Genomic DNA, 17523 nt, shown 5'->3' with positions numbered 1-17523 from the left:
ATTTTTAACAGCCTGTCAGGTGTTGTAACATTTCGATGATAAATGCTTTAATGCTAGCCATTCTGAGAGTGACTGAAGGATAAATGCAGAAACATTTCCTCCCATAATTACATTTCCCTGACAAAGAAAACAATAGCAACAGTAACAAATCAAAAGCTGACAAAGGTTAACAACAGCTAAAACACCCAAACAAGGGTAACAAGGTAAACTGCCTGCACATGAACACGTGTGAGTGCATTTCAGATAGACAAAAGTTGTAATGTCTACCGACGCATCTTTATTGTACGTTTTTGGACTCTGTCCGACCGTTTCTGTCCATCCAAGTTGAAAAAAAGTTTTTGAAACACCTCAAGTGTATTGCAGACCGGTTGGGTAGCTCAGATCCAGAGCATAAATCAAACCAAGAAGCCTGGTATAGGCACAGGCAACACTCGGAAGGCCGCTGAGCACCGTCACTCCCTAAATGACTACTCCCACATCTTCAGGATCCCCAGGACCATCTGCTCCCTCTCTCTCTCCACCAGATCAATGAAGTTGAGCACATATTTGTATCATAAGCCATTATATACAATATCTCATGATGCAACTAGGCAGGACCCATGTTTCACCAAGCTCCTCCCCAGTTTCAAATTTGAGTGCGTCTTCCAGACAAATCTATAGCAAACACCTCTTATTCAGTAAATTAATACTGTCTGTCTTGATTTGTGTGTGAAAGGGTACAAAACCATTTATGCATTTCCGAGACAAAACATACCTCATCTAAGACAGCCAAGATGTTATGGATTTTTCTTCCAACTCGTCCTCTGGCGCTGCGGAAGATCTTCATCAGCGTATCAGGCTGCTGGTCCAGTTTCCCAAAGAACGTTGACTGCAGTGGAGCCGTAGTAATCCACATGAACTCAGCATTTATCTGCAAAGACATAACTAGCTACCATCAGAACAATGAACAAGGCGGTGCACAGTAGGTGGAAAACACACTGAACATTGAACCAGGTGTCTACAGAAGCAAACTGAACCATAAGTCTACTTCTAACAGCCGTTAAGATATTTGTACTATCTGTATTAATATAGGGTCAAATAAAGCTTAAACCATCAACATGCGACACCACATAGTAGCCTATGCGTCACTTGACAGAGCGGGACCCATGGTGGTTCTATTTCTCACTCCTTGATGACAACTGCAATACAACCTGAACAGCTTGATTTAGGAACTGTGTTATATCAAAACCACCTCCAAAATAATATCAACTGTTACAGACACATACAGTGCCCAAAAAAGCCTTTGCCACAACGACCAATCTTTAATTAAAAATAAATAAATAAATAATTACAAATACATCTAAAGGCTTTTGAACTCACTGTGTAGATGGCTCAGTGCACCTCACTGGATGTTAGCTCGTGATCTGGAGGAGGAAAAGGCAGATAGCTCAAACTTTGAAACTCGAATGCATTCAAAATGATGCTACCCAGCATAAAGTATTAACTAGACCTAACGTTACATATGTCTTTAAAAGGAATCACAATCGTTCTGTCACTGCAGTGCAGTGTTAGCCCCCTTCAGTTACTTGCAGCTAACGTTACATAAACTTGAGTTAGCTGCCGAACGGGCTAGGCTGGCTAAAGCTAACATTTGCTCAAGTTAGCTAACGTTAGCTAGCTTCAGTGTCTGCCATGTGGAAAATAACTAGACCGAGAAAATCCCACCTGTCACCTAGATCATTGGCATTTTCAGAGAATCGTTTTTCAACTAACTTACAAGTAACGGTATTTAAACTAAAAACAACCCAATTACTGCTACAGTAACGTTAGCTAACTAGCCACATATGGGAATGTGATCAACTCAGTAATTGGAATCGGATTTGCCAGCAAGTGGAAAGCGATCTAGCAGCAAAAATAATGCAATGAGGCCATTTGCAAGTTTTATCAAACTACTTCATGACATGTAATAAAACATTGAAATCCTCACCGAAAAGTAGCTGGCTATGTCCTGTTTGGCGCCTGTAATCTTTCAAACAGCCCTCGCACCCGCCCAGGTTTCTGACATGCGCAGTTCTGACATGGTCTCCGGTGGCCAACTAAAATCTTTCTCATTAATAATACAATTTATTTGACTCTCATTACATGTCCAACCCGTTAAATTTGCATTTATCTAATAAGTTATACATAAGTATGAATAGAAACATGTTATATTTAAATAAAGCCAACATGATTGTTTTATGCCTAACCAATTAATGCCCATAAGCAGTTTTTTGAGTGTATGATGAAAGGCATAAGATGAAGCTATGATGAAGCATGTTGACCTTTAACGAAGCTACATCAGGTGTCCTCATGGTTATTTGATTATCAAGATGTTGCCATTGCATTTCTTTCAGCATAAATGGTCGCTCAACTCAATGCCCTTAAAGACGAGATGAAATGAAAAATGCCTTTTTAACCCTTTTAGATCATATCCCCGGTCATACAGTGCACCTATTTAACAATATATGCCAAAAAAAATACCAAAAATCAATTTCATTGTATTCTTATATCAAAATTCAATCATGTTTTCTTCCTGTAAAACAAAATATGCCGTGTGCTTACGTAAGCATGCCCGTAACTAATTTCAACCAATAATATCATGACATCACCCATCAATCAATCTTCAACTTTTAGCGCACAGAGCTAAGAGGCTAAGATTCATTAGTTAGCTAGCTAGCAACAGCATGGTACTTCGGTGTGTCTTCGGGTGTTATGACACACCCACTTTGCAACGTTCAAATCAAATTCCTCCCGACGTTATGTCCCGCCTGTCTTTCCTGTTTCACTCGGAAATACGTCACGATACGGAAGTTAGATACTCTCGAAATGCCGTTTCATCTCGACTTTAATGACGACCGCCATGAAAACATCAACTGCATGTTTGCGAAAATCCTGAATAAGGAGCAATACCTTTATGCTGAAGCCTCTAGTTTCTCTCTTTTATTGGGGCGGCTGTGGCTCAGGAGGTAGAGCGGGTCGTTCACTAATCAGAAGGTCGGTGGTTCGATCCCCGGCTCCTCTAGTCCGCATGTCGAAGTGTCCTTGGGCAAGATACTGAACCCCAAATTGCTCCCGATGGTTGTGCCAGCACCCTGCGTGGTAGCTTGCCGCCATCGGTGTATGAATGAATGGGTGAATGTAGGCATTATTGTAAAGCGCTTTGAGTGGTCGGTAGACTAGAAAAGCGCTATATAAATGCAGTCCATTTACCATTCCATTTCTGGAGTTCCTGCTGAGCTCGACTGTGACCTTTCACCTCAGTCTGCTGTTGGTCTCGGCTCCAAACCTGCTTTTGGTTTTGAGAGCCTCAATTTGTGGGAACCAATAGCCAGTGCAGCTTCATCAGCATGCAAACTTCTCTTGGATGTGGACAAAGGAGACCTTCCTCCCACAGAGAAAGAGTCTCCTCTCATGACCGAAGACACAGCGTTAGGTAATGCTGGAGCATCCATCCACCCATCCCATCTTCGGGCTCAATCCAACCTGCTCCACCTTGTTGAGACTCCATCCCATGAGGCTCCAATGACTGATGACTTCAAAATCATTGAGAGGTTGAGGCTGCTTCAGCACTCTCCCATTGGTTTTGACGATGACTACCACCTGGAGGCAGTTGGAAAGAGATACCTCTATGCTCCCCCAGGTGACACATCTATATTTGTGGCTGACTGCTGCTCACCCTGTGGATCTACTCTGGGCTGCCTGGATGAGTGGGAGCCACTGGTCAAATCCCACTTTGACTTGGAGAAGGAGGGATTTGGTGAGGAGCTCCTCTATGCTTCATCACATCTCTCTAGATTTGTAGCTGATTGCTCCCCACAGCATGAGCCGACTCTGGACCATCTGGACAAATGGGAACCATTAGTCAGCACTGATTCTCACCTGATGCAGTTCCTCTCAGTCCTCCTGGAGGAGGAGGAACTTGGTGAAAAGCACATCTCTGCTTCCTCACCAGTGAGTTCTACATTTATGTCTGCCTGCACTGCACACCATGCCCCTACTCAAGATCATCTTGATGAATGGGAGCCAATTGTCAAAGCTGATTCTAAACTGATGCTGTTCCTCCAGGACTTGGAGAAGGAGGACAAACAATGTCCTTTCATCAAGAGGGAAACAGTCAGCCCTTGTGCACAGATTGAGGCCGCTGCTGAAAGCTCTGTCACCGTCCTGCATCAACCTGAATGCTGTGAGGGAACAAAAGTTACTGTCCTCTTTGCTGGACCTGACAATAACTCCACCTCAGAGAAGGCTCTCCCCGTCTCTCTTGCTGAAAAAACCCTGATTCACCTGCTTAAGGAAGGATCAACCAACCTCCTTCAGGAGTCCCAGGCTCCAGCCATCCAGGTTGAGGTCAAAGCTCCACCAAGTCTTGTGGTTGAAACTGTGAAGGACACCAAGGATCTGTCCTGTCTGACCCTGGAAAAAACACTTTCACCCGTCCAACTAGTCAAACCCACAGGACCTCAGAGTTCCAGTGCCAAAGACAGCATGTCGACAAAACCAAAGAAGAAGCGTGGCTTCTTTTCTTGGCTATCTCGCATATTCCGGGGGAAGAACAAGAAATCTGCTGACAACATGGCTACAACAGCAGAGACGCCACTCCAACAGACCTGCCAAACAGAAGCAGATGAGCCAAAGCCCTGCATGAACATCCTTTCATCTGCAGGCCACTTCTGAACTCCTATCATCTTCCTATCCACTTTACACAACTGAACAACTGAATTATTTTATTTGAATACATTTATTTGCACACTACTGTTACAGTGTCGTTGCGCATTTCTTCAAAACACACCTTTATTCCTGCAGTTATGAGTAACCTGTAGCCTAGAGCAGTGAAAGTGTAATGGAATTAGTAAATATACTGTATGTTGGCCATTAACATTTTCTATACCTCTATTACTAACAATATAATCAATATTTATTCTAAATGTGGCTGTTTTTTCACTGAGAGTCAATTTTGCTTTTAATATACCACTTGTTTTCTGTAAAAAAAACAAACAAACAAACAAACAAACAAAAACACATGCCCCACATTAAATACAGTTTAGCAGAAAGTCACATACGTCCATCTGGTAATTAATGTTAGGAGAGGAGACCCTAGACCAACTGTTTGGTGACATTTCTATAACAATATAGCATACACAAAAAATATGGAACTTCATCACACAATAACAGACTTAATTGAACATACAAGAGCTTTATTGAATGTAATATACAGTATGTTGAGATGAAATATAAAATATGTAAATTTTATAATATAAAATGTAAAATAAAAACCTTCATAATCTTATAACATATATGAATATAATATATATATATTATATATACTGTATATATATATTATAATATATATAATATATATTAATATATTATTTTCACAGTTTCATATTACACCTGCTTGAAAACAAAATTGGTTTCTAATCATACACTAAGCACAGTTCATATATTCAAGCTCATGTATTCTCAGGCCAGAGCAAATTTATGATATGTAATCTGCTATTCAAGGAAAGAAAGCAAGACCATGCTATCAGCGTTCCTTTCCTTTTTACTTACATCTGTTCCAGCCAAAGATAAGCTGATGAGTGAAAATGGAACAGTATTTCTTTGTCTTGAATCTCAGCAGTGTTGGATGGATGGTGTGGGGGATCAGTTAGCTCGTCTTCATATCCTTGAGGATGATCAAAACAACCCTGGCTACACGCATACATTATAGTCCTGTATAATCCTGTAGTTATAATCCCCTCATTAGCCACTGTCAGTTTACCAATTTCTGACTATTAATGCAAATATATGAGCTAATTTATATTTTTATCTATTGGCAGAGAGCATACTAATTAAGAGCAATCAATTCAGTTATGCAGGGCCGATCTGAGCCAGGGAGTCGCACCAATGGATATTTTTCTGCTATGCTGTGTCTATTTCTTTGAAGGCCTAATAAACTGCTCAACTGTTATACAGAATGCAGCTGTTGTTAACAGTCCACAAGGTTGGTTTCTGCTCTTAGTCCCACTCCCAAACAGATTGCTGTGCTATGCCCTATGAACATTGTTTTCAAAGCATTTCAATCACACAAGTGTGAATATAATGTTCTGGAGGGACCAGGCAGCTGATATCACATGTGCAATCAAATGCCTGAAAGGGCTAAAGACACCTCACCCAAAACTATACCAGCAAAAAGATGAAAGGAGGAATGATGCATGCATAGGGTTCGATAAGGGATGGGGAGGGATTTAAGATTTCTGTGAGATTACTATGTAGTACGTGAATTTTATTTTTTTGCTTAAATCTGTGTGTGTGTGTGTGTGTGTGTGTGTGTGTGTGTGTGTGTGTGTGTGTGTGCGTGTGTGTGCGTGCCTGCATGTGTGTGTGTGTGTGTGTGTGTGTGTGTGTGTGTGTGTGTGCGTGTGTGTGCGTGCCTGCGTGTGTGTGTGTGTGTGCATGTACAAGTACAGGTACTTGCATCACAGAGTGAAAGAGAGAGAGAGAGAGAAAGAGAGAGAGAGAGAGAGAGAGAGATCATGAGTTGAGGGACTAGAAGATATAGGATTAGAGCCAGTTGACTACCCAACTGTTCAATCAGTGCTGTGAATACTGACAGATAGAGAGGATACAATTTACTCTGTCCCGGGACAGAGAGACTGAACAAAGACAAGAGACTCACAAAGGACAGACTGCCTTAAGCCCTGCCACAGGATAAGCCTGGAGCGCATGCCAACAAAGCCTGGGTGAGTACTGGGAAACAGGGTTGAGAAGGATGTTTCATTGCTGTCTCATGTGCTGTTCATATACAGAAAGATAAGAGAAAACATTTCACCCTGCTCATACGGGGCTGAACAGTCACGGGGGGGACTTGGCAGCTGGCTCCGAGCGGAGGGATGGAGAGGTCGGGCAGGCGGACTGAGTTGACGCCACGTTAATTCATGTTCCTCCTGGACATGGCAGCCGTCAAAATCATTTAGGAAAGATTTATCTCTGTCCTCTCTCCTGGGCAGTCCAGTGACATTTCCATTTGTCACATGACAACAAATCACCGGGACACGCACAAGCAGTGACGTTTCCATTTTCTGGCGGCAGCATTACCTGAGACGCAGGGTTATCAAAATGCTTATTTGTGCAGCCGCTGTATATTGAGAGAGAGTGAAATAGAGACAGCGATTGAGAGACAGGCAGAGTGAGAGAGACATAGAGGGATAGAGATATGGAAAAGTGCAACGATGGGTAGCAGGAGAGAAAGGAACCAAAGTGCAGCATTAAATGTTCTTGGACAGAGAACAAGATGGAAAGGATGTATGTGTGCATGCATGTTTGTATGTATGTATGGTTGATTGGGTGGATGGATGGATTGGTGTATGAATGTATGGGGAGAGGAAGCAAGATGCTGAGGGAGATTGGTACAGGAGAGGATAGAACAGGTGGAATAGATAGTGGAGCTGAGTGACACACAATCAGAAGGAGGTCACTCTGCGTGGTGGTGGAGTCCTGTGAGCCTTGGCTGATAGATTGCATTTAAAATTATAGAGGGGAGTTGTCAAAAGGGACCAATGATTGAATTCTGGGCCCCACTGAGTGAGGCTGGTACGCTGATGAAAGGCTCTATGTATTTCCCAGGAGTGTTATCAACACCAAACACATGTGCAGACAGACAGACAGATACATGCGTGCACACACACACACACACACACACACACACAGATATGTGTAACACCAACGCTGGGCACACCTCCGTACATCCAAAACAACTGGATTAAAATGGTGAGGATTCTAATGATCTGGTCCAGAGGGCCATTTGATCGGCTTTGAGAAGCCACATGGCGCCTATTGTGTCTGAGCCAGGCTCATTCCCCATTAGCTTTTGGAACATTTCTCGAAATTTGCAGGGATTTAACTGCAGGCACAATCAAACTTCAAGTATATGACACATCTGCAATTTTTATAGCACATTAAAGTTGAATTGACTGAGAAAGGCAGACATCAATTAATATGAAATAGATAAATAGACAGATAAATGGCAGATAAATAGACACAGGATGCAGGATGAGTGATAAAGAGCCACAGAAACGGAACAATTGACAAGCAGAGAAAAGAAAACGAATGGTGAGTTAGATAATAAAGAAGTACAGACAGATAAATGAGCAGGTAGACAGACTGGGATGGATAGGAAGTTGACAGACAGACAGGAAAGACAGACAGACAGGAAAACAGTCACCGCAGGCAGATGTGCATGCAGAAAGACAAATGAACATGCAGGCAGGTGAACAGAGACCTGGCCAGGTGATTGGCTGTTGGCTAACTGTGAGCTGACTGCCAGTCTGGCACTGCTACTGTGACTATACAGTAATTATTCATTAGCCCCCTAACTCTGGCAAGCAACCCATGCCAAATCCCACCAGTCACTCGCACATCAAACATTTACATCCTCCCCTTCAGGTACTGAGACAAATGTCTCCATTCATCTCATTCATTGTCAGGGACTGTGTGCAGTCAGACTTAAATCATGAGGTAGATGTAAATTAGATTATCTTAAGTTCAGTCCACACCGCTCCTCATCATAACCATTAAAGGTAAAGAGACTAGAGCCATTAGTGCATGAAATTAGAATAAGAATAAGCTTTATGAGTACACTGAGTTATTGGTGCATTAAACAACTTGGAGTAGCAACACATCAGCTTGTTAGCGACCAGTTAATGTCATGAGCCAGCACAGGGGAAAGTGGATTGGGAAGACAATAGGCTGCGGCAGGTAGAGTGGCTGTACTGAAACCTCATAAGGCGTTATTAAGCTGTACATCCTCCAGGCTTTCTCACACATGCTGGAGCTCCTTTCAGTGGGCTCTCGGAGGTCAAGCTACGTAATTGGAGTTGAAACTCAGCTAGTGTGCCAGAGGAAAACTAAGACCTAACAGAGATTAATCACATAGTGTCACCCGTACTGGAACTGATGCAAAAGGGTTTGCCTGAATGACTGACCATTTAGCATAAAAATTGCTTTGGTCTTTGGAGTGTGGTTGACTGCAATATGTGGACGGAAGAACAAAATCATTGTCATCGTCATCATCATTACCATCACTGTGATGTTCATCATCATGATCATCATCTCCATCATCATCATCATCATCATCATCATCAACAGCAACACCAAGAGTATCAACACATTTGCAGGGACAAGAATGAGAACAGTTGCTGCTATTATAGCTCAGGTCCTAATAGGTTTAGATAATAAGCTGTTCGGTACGCTAGGAAAAGAAAGATGAGAAGATAGAAGGCTGGAAAAGGTACTTTCATCTCACGTGGGAGCCACATGGGCTATCTTGTGGATGTGAAGATGGAGAGAGCTTGTTTCAGATGGTGACACACTGATGCTGGGGAACGGAGTAAGAGGTGAGGAGTGAGAGGGCGTGAGGGAATGAGACAGAGAAGAGCTGCGAAGCCCAGAAGGAGGTGCGGTGTCAGTGTAAATTGGAGGAGGAGAGGTAGATAGAGATTAGGGGCCAAAAGAATGAGAGTGTGTGGGAGGAGAGGAATGAGAAAAAAGAGGTATGGAGGATCAAGTTGGATGTTAATGTGTATGCGCATATGTGTGTGTGCATTTGTACTTGTGTGAGTGCATGCATATACTATATATGTGTGCTTATGTGTGTGTGTGTGTGTGTGTGTGTGTGTGTGTGTGTGTGTGTGTGTGGAGGTGGGGGCAGTGAGAAAACGGAAGAGATGCAGCGCAAATGAGAGAGTGAGCGGGATAAACACAAAGAGAAAAGGAGGGGGTTGCACAGCAGCGGTGAGGAGAGATGCATGCATCTGTGGAGAGAGAGGGAGAGAGAGACACACACACACATACAGCCGACACTATCGCACACACCATGACAAAATAGCATAACCAACAGTGATTTACTGGTAGCCAGAGAAAAGACTGGAAAAAACAAACAAATAAATAACCTGGGTGAGAGAGCTATCTCTGCCACTGGATAAACTTGGGACAGAGAAAGGCAGAAGAGTGGAAGAAGAAACAAAGGAAGGAGAGAAAGAGGAGAGGAGTGACCTGAGGGGGGAAAAGACCACCAGAAGATAAGTGTGGCAAGACATAAAGAATAAGACAGGTAAGAGAAGGAGTGAGAGTGAATCTGACTAAGAAAATAGTGTATGTGGGAAAGACGGACAGGGAGAGAGAGAAATGTTGTTAGAGTGAGAAGGAGATAAACTGATGAAATGTAAAGAGAGATGCTTATTTTGGAGTGCATGCACAGGCAATTCTAAAGAAGGGAAAAGAGGAAAGAAACATGTAGAGAAGGAAGGGAAACGGGAGAAAGTGTACTACAGACCATTATCCTTCGGAGAAGCGGATTCTACAGTTTAACGCATGGCTGAGGGGGAGAGCAAGAGGGGATTGAGTGAGAAGTGGACTGAAAGAGGGATGAGAGGATGGAGGGAAGCATGCATAAACAAAAAGAAATAATTAAATCAGACTGTAGCTTAAGCAACAACAGAATGAATGAAAATACAAAATAACTTGACAGGGAAAAAAAAACTGAAAAGCCTCCCTGCTTTCTTAATTTTCACTTTGGCCATTAGGAAAGGAAATCAGTTTGTTTTCCTGGGTATCACTACTTATGGTTGTGGTGGTGTTTGAATAATACATTGAATTTCTGATGAATTCCTCTGTCCTCCATAAGTAAAAAGGCTTTGTCATTTCTGGTGCACAAACGTGTCAGTATAATTTAGTATGCAGAGGCTGCTTTGGGAATAGCTAGAAACAGCACAAATACAGTGCATGATGGACTTTGATTATTTAGATGAAACTGAGAGGGAAGAAGGACTGAAGTCTACCTTTGACAATGAGATTTGGGAGATGGGAAGGGGTTGGCGGGCAACAATATTAGGGAATGAGGAAGCACTGATGAGTGAGAGATAGAAAGGGTTAGGTATCAGGGAGAAGGCTTTGTGATAAACCTATGGGACAGTAGCTGCATAAATCAGCAGGTGACAAACCTACTGACATACTGACACTAATTACTTATCTAGAAACTCTTCGCCTTATCTCCTCTTTGCATGTCCATGTGTGTGTGTGTGTGTGTGTGTGTGTGTGTGTGTGCGTGCGTGGGTGTGAAAGCACAGTGGAGCAGCTAATGAGATATTCATGAAAGTAGGGAGGCTGGGATCAATACAAGTTCCCAGCACGTTTCACCACGAGTGGAACAGGGGGATATCACACTAATTTATAACATCACACAACGAGAAGAGCTGCTGCGTTACGCCTTGGTGAGGTGCTGCCACCCTGTGGTGAAAGTGCGTCATAGCATGTGGGTGTCTGCATCTGAGGCTGTTGTACAAGGGCAGGGGAATGGTGTGTGTACAGTGGATTACGTGTCTTCATGGTTTGATTTTCTCACTTCTCTTTGAGCGCAGCTGCTGATCTGCCAGGCGATCCATAATGTCTGACCAGGCCCTGACCCTGCTGATCCTGGGTCTGATGTTGACACACAGGTGAGGCCAAGAATGGAAGACACACTAGTGCTGATATTGACGTTGATATTGGTATTGATTGGAAATACATTGCCCTAGCTTATGGAGCTTCATGCTTCTGTCTTTCTTTGATGAAATACCCCATCACAACAAAAAAAAAAAAAAAAAAATTCTGTCCCCCTCTTTCACTCCCTCATTTCTTTTTTCATCCCTCTTTCTCACTGTCAGTGGTTGCATGTTCCCTGGCCACCACTGGGGAGAGTGGAACGATTCCCAGCTACTGCCAACAATCCAGAAGCTGATGAAGGGATACAACCGCTACCTCAGACCCAATTTCAATGGTGGGAAGGAGCTTGATGAGTAGATAAAGGCTTTCACACAAAGCTTTGCATGCAGAATATTTAAAGATTTTGAGTTCTAAAACCTAATTTTAAAAAAAATGCTGTGCAGTTGTCATTTTTGTTTACCTCTTCTTCAAAGCAACCAAAGTTTCCCTCTAATTGAATGTTGGCCCATTTCCAAAGCTATGTGTCTGTCTTTGATAGAGGGTCCTGTGGAAATTGGGATGAGTCTTGATATCGCCAGCATCGATGCCATCTCCGAAATCAACATGGTATACTTTATTCTTCTTGATATTTTTGCATGGGTGAATGAGTGGATTAATGAGTGAGTGAGTGATGCTAAAGTAAGAGAATGAGTGTGAAATGGATTGAATGAAGGAAATGGAAATGGAGGAAAGAATACGTGCAGTTTAGAGTCTCTCTCCCATCAACTTTTTAGGACTACACTGCAACTATCTTCCTGCGTCAGCGGTGGCGTGATTCCAGGCTGGTGTTCCCGGGAAATGAGAGTGTCAGTGTGGATGGACGCCTGGTGTCGCTCCTCTGGATCCCTGACACCTTCATCCCCGACTCCAAACGCTCCTTCCTGCATGACGTCACAGTGGAAAACCGCCTCATACGCATCTTCAGTAATGGAACTGTTCTCTACGCCCTGCGGTACATGGTGGAAAGGTTTAGGTTTCTTTATTTGAACAGCATTGCCACGGATGTGTGGGAGAGGTTGAACATTCACTGACATTTTAGGCATTTAGCTGACACTCTTACGACTCTGAGTGCAGCAGTAGAATAAGCTTAAGACTCAGTTGAGCTTGTATGAGGAAACTGACCTAAAAGAATACAAAGGAAAGTGGTGCTAGTTACATAAAGTGTAGGAAGATGAAAAGAGAAAGGAGAGAAAGGGGAAAGCACACACACACACACACACACACACACACACATGCATGCAATGATAATAACATAAAACTGAAAGGGAATAAATAATGAAAATAATATCCAAAACAATTGGATATTGCTACAAACACTGGGGGACATTGCTACAAACTCTCCAAGTGAGTCATTCCAAGAAGATATACATATATATATATTTATTTTACAAAACAGCAACAAATGCATGATTATTTTTATGCATTCTAAAACACTCAGTTTTTTGTAATCAACCGTAAATTGGCCTTGGGCTCTACTGAAAAAAAAAAGAAAAAAAAACATTTATGTATCATCACTCAGTCATGTAACTTAAGGGAAAACCACTGAATTTCCGTATTCAAATATATTTTCTTATGCCCTTCAATCAGTTCAGTTTGTGCTAATGAACATTCATAAAATGTCCCCTATGGCCGCAATAAAAGAGTTTGTCATGACAGCATGTCATGTTAATGTACAGCTTTATTAATGGAAAAGGATGGAAAGGGTGATTTGTGTACCCAGGGTAATTTTCGGGGATATGGGAACGGTCTTTTGATTCCTAACTGTCAGCAGTGCCTGACTCTGAGGCTGACTGAAAAACAAAGTCAGTTGTCAATTTATGCATTGATTTCTAGCCTTGGAAGACAGGAGTCTTTCATGTCAATATCACATGAGTGATGGTGATGGTTTCCTTGACCACTTCAATGCCACATGAATTCTTAAATTAAATGATATTCTTCTTGAAAGCAAAAATCCACCTCAAATCAGTGTTTCCATGATGATAGGGATCAGGATTTGCTGATGCAGGATTTGATATATATAGTTTTTGTTATAGATCTATTTTGGGAGACCTGAAGTTGATCAATCAATATCTCTAAAATAGAGAATATCCAGTCTGTAAAATTACATGTTATCATTTTGTCAACCAAGGACCCACCTTATGCCTTTACAAATTACCATAAATTGTTTTAATTTTGGCCACTTTGACACGCCCATTTCCATGGATATTAGTATATTTTCTGGCTCAGAACTGCTAGAACTAATACAGTATATATATATATGTATAAAAAATAATTTCAGTTCTAAAGACTATAAACCAAGTCCACCAAGCCAGCCACTAATACATATTTAATGCAGCAGCTCCAGAAAATATCTTGCGATGACATTTCAGATTAGATTCTTGGTTCTCTTGATTCTTGCTCAGGGAGAGAGGTCTTCATGTTCACAAAATATTTATTGAGCTGTCTAAGATCAAAGGAATAACTTATGTGACTCCATGGAGGGGATTTTTTTAAGGTTGCCGTTTGAAGCCACTCTCATGATCTTATTATGTACACAGCATCACAGCTACAATCGCCTGTAACATGGACCTGACCAAGTATCCCATGGACAGACAGGTGTGCACCCTGCAGCTGGAGAGCTGTGAGTACCTGTGAACCCATCAAACCAAAGCATCATCATCCTCATCACCATCACCATCATCATCATTATCGTCACCACCATCATCGATGTCATCATCATCCAGTGTAGTGAGTATACACTGAGTGAGTGAATGAAATTGAATAGACAAAGTTGTGTGTGGCAGATTTATCAAAAACAAATTGGTGTGTGTGTTCATGTGTGTGTGTGTGTGTGTGGTCAGGGGGCTATAACCTGCAGGATGTGGTGTTCTACTGGACCAGAGGGAACGATTCGGTGAAGGGTCTTGACACACTGCGGCTGGCTCAGTACAGTGTGGAGAGCTACTACACAACAGTGTCGGAAGCTGTGTATGAGACAGGTAGGGTTACTTCAACTGCAACTCCACTGTATTACATATTAACCAGTGGGATGTAAAGGGAATATGACCATGTGCAGAGATTGGAGGCCACAAAGTAACTGATAAGGTAGAATTTGATGATATCATCTTTCAAAATCTTTCTTCTTTTGATATGAAGAAGTGTCTTTGTGTGTCTCTTTGTAGGACAATACCCCAAGCTGGTGTTGCATTTCGCACTGCGCAGAAATGTGTTGTTCTTCATCTTGGAGACGTATGTTCCCTCCACTCTGCTAGTGGTTCTCTCCTGGGTCTCCTTCTGGATCAGCCAGTCCTCTGTACCAGCTAGGACCTGTATTGGTCAGTACCACATCTTGTACTCTTCTTCACTTGTAGTTTTGCATACCATTATTTTGGTTGTGCAAGGTAAAAGGTCTCATTTTACATCTGAGTGCAATCATTTATTAATATCATAGAAATTCCTCATAATGTATCGATGCTTTTATTTATCTGACTTTAGCATCACTTCAACATATATATACAGTATATAATATATAATTGAACTGTATCCTGCATTTTGCAGCACAATACATAGTGTCTCATATAGAGAAATCCACACTAAAACAGGGTTATTGTTATTGCACATGTTATTGCCATGTTCTGGGATAATACAGACTAGATTTGTTCACATAAACCAGTCTCTCCCAAAGCCATAAACAAGAAAGCCAAGACAATTTTCAATAAAAACCAATGGCTCCCTGGACAGTGAATGTGAGACTGATTTTATGGAAACAATCACAGTATCCAGGTTGATTTTACAGGGCAATGGCTTCATTTTCTGATTCATTATTGAAAGCACGGTACTAAAAGTTTATTTGGATGTAAAAGTTCAAAACAAAAGTTATGAGTTGTCAGCGGCACACACTGTTTTCCTCATAACATCCACAGATTAAGGCTTTGTTTCTTTGCTATCCAGCTTTGGAGAAAACGTTGGTCATATTCATATTGACAAATTGATTTAGCAGTCTAACATCATGGGAAAAATCAAATGAACTTCACATCAGTAACTGGTGGCTTAACCATTCCTTGTGACCTCTGGCAGCAATTGACTTCTTTCAGCACTAGCTAGCTTCCTAAAATTAAACAAATGTAATTATAAAGTGGGACTTCTAGGATGGCACTTAATGTAGGATTTGGCAAACAATGGAACCAATCACATCTTGTCTATGTGAGTGTGTCCCTTATGGACAAAGGGTGTGACCCTGACCCCTGGTGACTCGATAACCAACTGATCATCAAATCTGGTAGTCAATTACAAATGATGCAGCTCAGTGCATGCAGGGACTGACAAAGTACTAACTTCAGCAATGTATTCTATCTTCCCTCAATATAATACATCATCAGTTCAATACACATTTAAACAATTAGATTATTTACTGACACCAATGACCAAAAGCTTCCAGTTCTTTCCATTTGTGTGGGAGAGGAGAGCTTAGATCAGAGAGCAACTGGGAAAGGAAAGGAAAAGCTAATGAAAGGAAGGAGAGGAGACTGAGAGTCAGAGGATGATCGAGAGGATGGAGGTATAGATGGATGTTGGGCTAGATGAAAACAATTTATCATAACTGTCTGCTACACCTGAATTGATTACCAATAAACGGATTATAGATGTGACCACAACCTTACATAAAGAAGAGGACAGGGATAGTAAACACTACGATCTATGCTTCAGGAGTGACGACAGTCTTGACGATGACCACGCTGATGATGGGTGCCCGCACCTCCCTGCCCAACGCCAACTGCTTCATCAAAGCCATAGATGTTTACCTTGGCATCTGTTTCACCTTCATCTTTGGTGCTCTGCTGGAGTACGCCTGTGCCCACTTCTGTACCATGCAGCACCAGACCATAGAAGACTTACACAGGGTGAGCAGGCCGTTTGCATTCAAACACAATGAAAGTTAAATGACATTGCCATTTTAGATCATAAAGAACATTGTAAACATATAGTACCATGTACTGTTTCTCACATCTTTGCAGTATCTTTGCAGGAGAAGGATCAATATGCTATATTGCCTACTGTATGTGGATTGATCACTAGTCTCTCTGAGTCTCATGCTGTTAAACAGTATTTATATACTTTATATGGTTTCTTTTATGCTACTTAGGTAGCAGATTTAGACATAATTCAAAAAGTATTTGATTTATCTCTCTCTCTCCCTCTCTCAGGATCTCTTGAGGGAGTTCAATGAATCAAATGGCAATGGCTCCATCCCTATGGTCAGGTCCAGCCAACCAAATCAGTCTGTGGAAATAGGCTCCACTGCAGAGGAGCCCTTGGACCAATCAGTAAAGAGCGATGCAAAGAGCGATACTGGGTCAAACGACAAGACGCCAGGGAAGGGCTGCGGCCTGTCATCAGTGAAGGATGCATCCCGCAGAGCCGCATCGGTCTTCGTTGTGGAGAATCCACACAACATCGACCGCCACGCCCGCACTGTTTTCCCCCTCGCCTTCCTCTTCGTCAATATCCTCTACTGGCTTTACTATCTCTTTCTCTGAGTCCTAGCTCCAAACTGATGCCTAGTTACGTTTACCATCCTAAGGCTGCTCTACCTCTTCATTTGAGACCTAATACCAGTCGCCACTGCCTGGATCTAAACTGACTATACCACCTTTAGGTTAGAGCCTTTTTGTTCCACACATGCTTTAACTTATAGGTAAACCAGGTAAACTAGGAACCAGTCATTCTTCTCTGTCTCACAGCGTGTATTGAAAGTTATTGGTCATGTATGAATGGACGGCTGACAAAATATTAATATGTAAAAGTGCAATGCCTGTATCTGTCTATCTACAGACAAATACATAGAACAGAGGATCAATTGGGGCTGTTCACTAGATGTAAACAATGGGCTGCCTGAATTGCATCACATTATACTGTGCTGCTTGAACTGCCTTCTTACTTGTATAAAGTGACTGATTTAGATGTGTACATTTTTTTCTTGTTTTGCTTTTCATACATTTCTTTGTATGAGTTATGAGGCCATATACA

At 42.0% G+C, this 17523-nt stretch overlaps 1 protein-coding gene across 1 annotated transcript in view; it reads left to right on the top strand.

The window, feature by feature from the left end:
- The window catches only part of gabrp (gamma-aminobutyric acid type A receptor subunit pi), a 28507-nt gene extending 10988 nt beyond the window's left edge, over positions 1-17519 (top strand). The window contains exons 2-10 of the mRNA XM_078289024.1: positions 6073-6109; positions 11678-11812; positions 12017-12084; positions 12252-12469; positions 14055-14137; positions 14358-14495; positions 14679-14831; positions 16204-16397; positions 16701-17519. Coding sequence (XP_078145150.1) covers positions 6073-6109; positions 11678-11812; positions 12017-12084; positions 12252-12469; positions 14055-14137; positions 14358-14495; positions 14679-14831; positions 16204-16397; positions 16701-17033 — 1359 coding nt within the window. The 3' untranslated portion in view covers positions 17034-17519. The remainder of the gene's footprint in view (positions 1-6072; positions 6110-11677; positions 11813-12016; positions 12085-12251; positions 12470-14054; positions 14138-14357; positions 14496-14678; positions 14832-16203; positions 16398-16700) is intronic.
- Positions 17520-17523: the final 4 nt, after the last annotated feature.

Source organism: Centroberyx gerrardi, chromosome 16 (genome assembly GCF_048128805.1).
Source record: "Centroberyx gerrardi isolate f3 chromosome 16, fCenGer3.hap1.cur.20231027, whole genome shotgun sequence".
NCBI lineage: Eukaryota > Metazoa > Chordata > Actinopteri > Beryciformes > Berycidae > Centroberyx > Centroberyx gerrardi.
The sequence above is the reverse complement of the archived record's forward strand: the minus strand, read 5'-3'. Positions and strand labels throughout refer to the sequence as shown.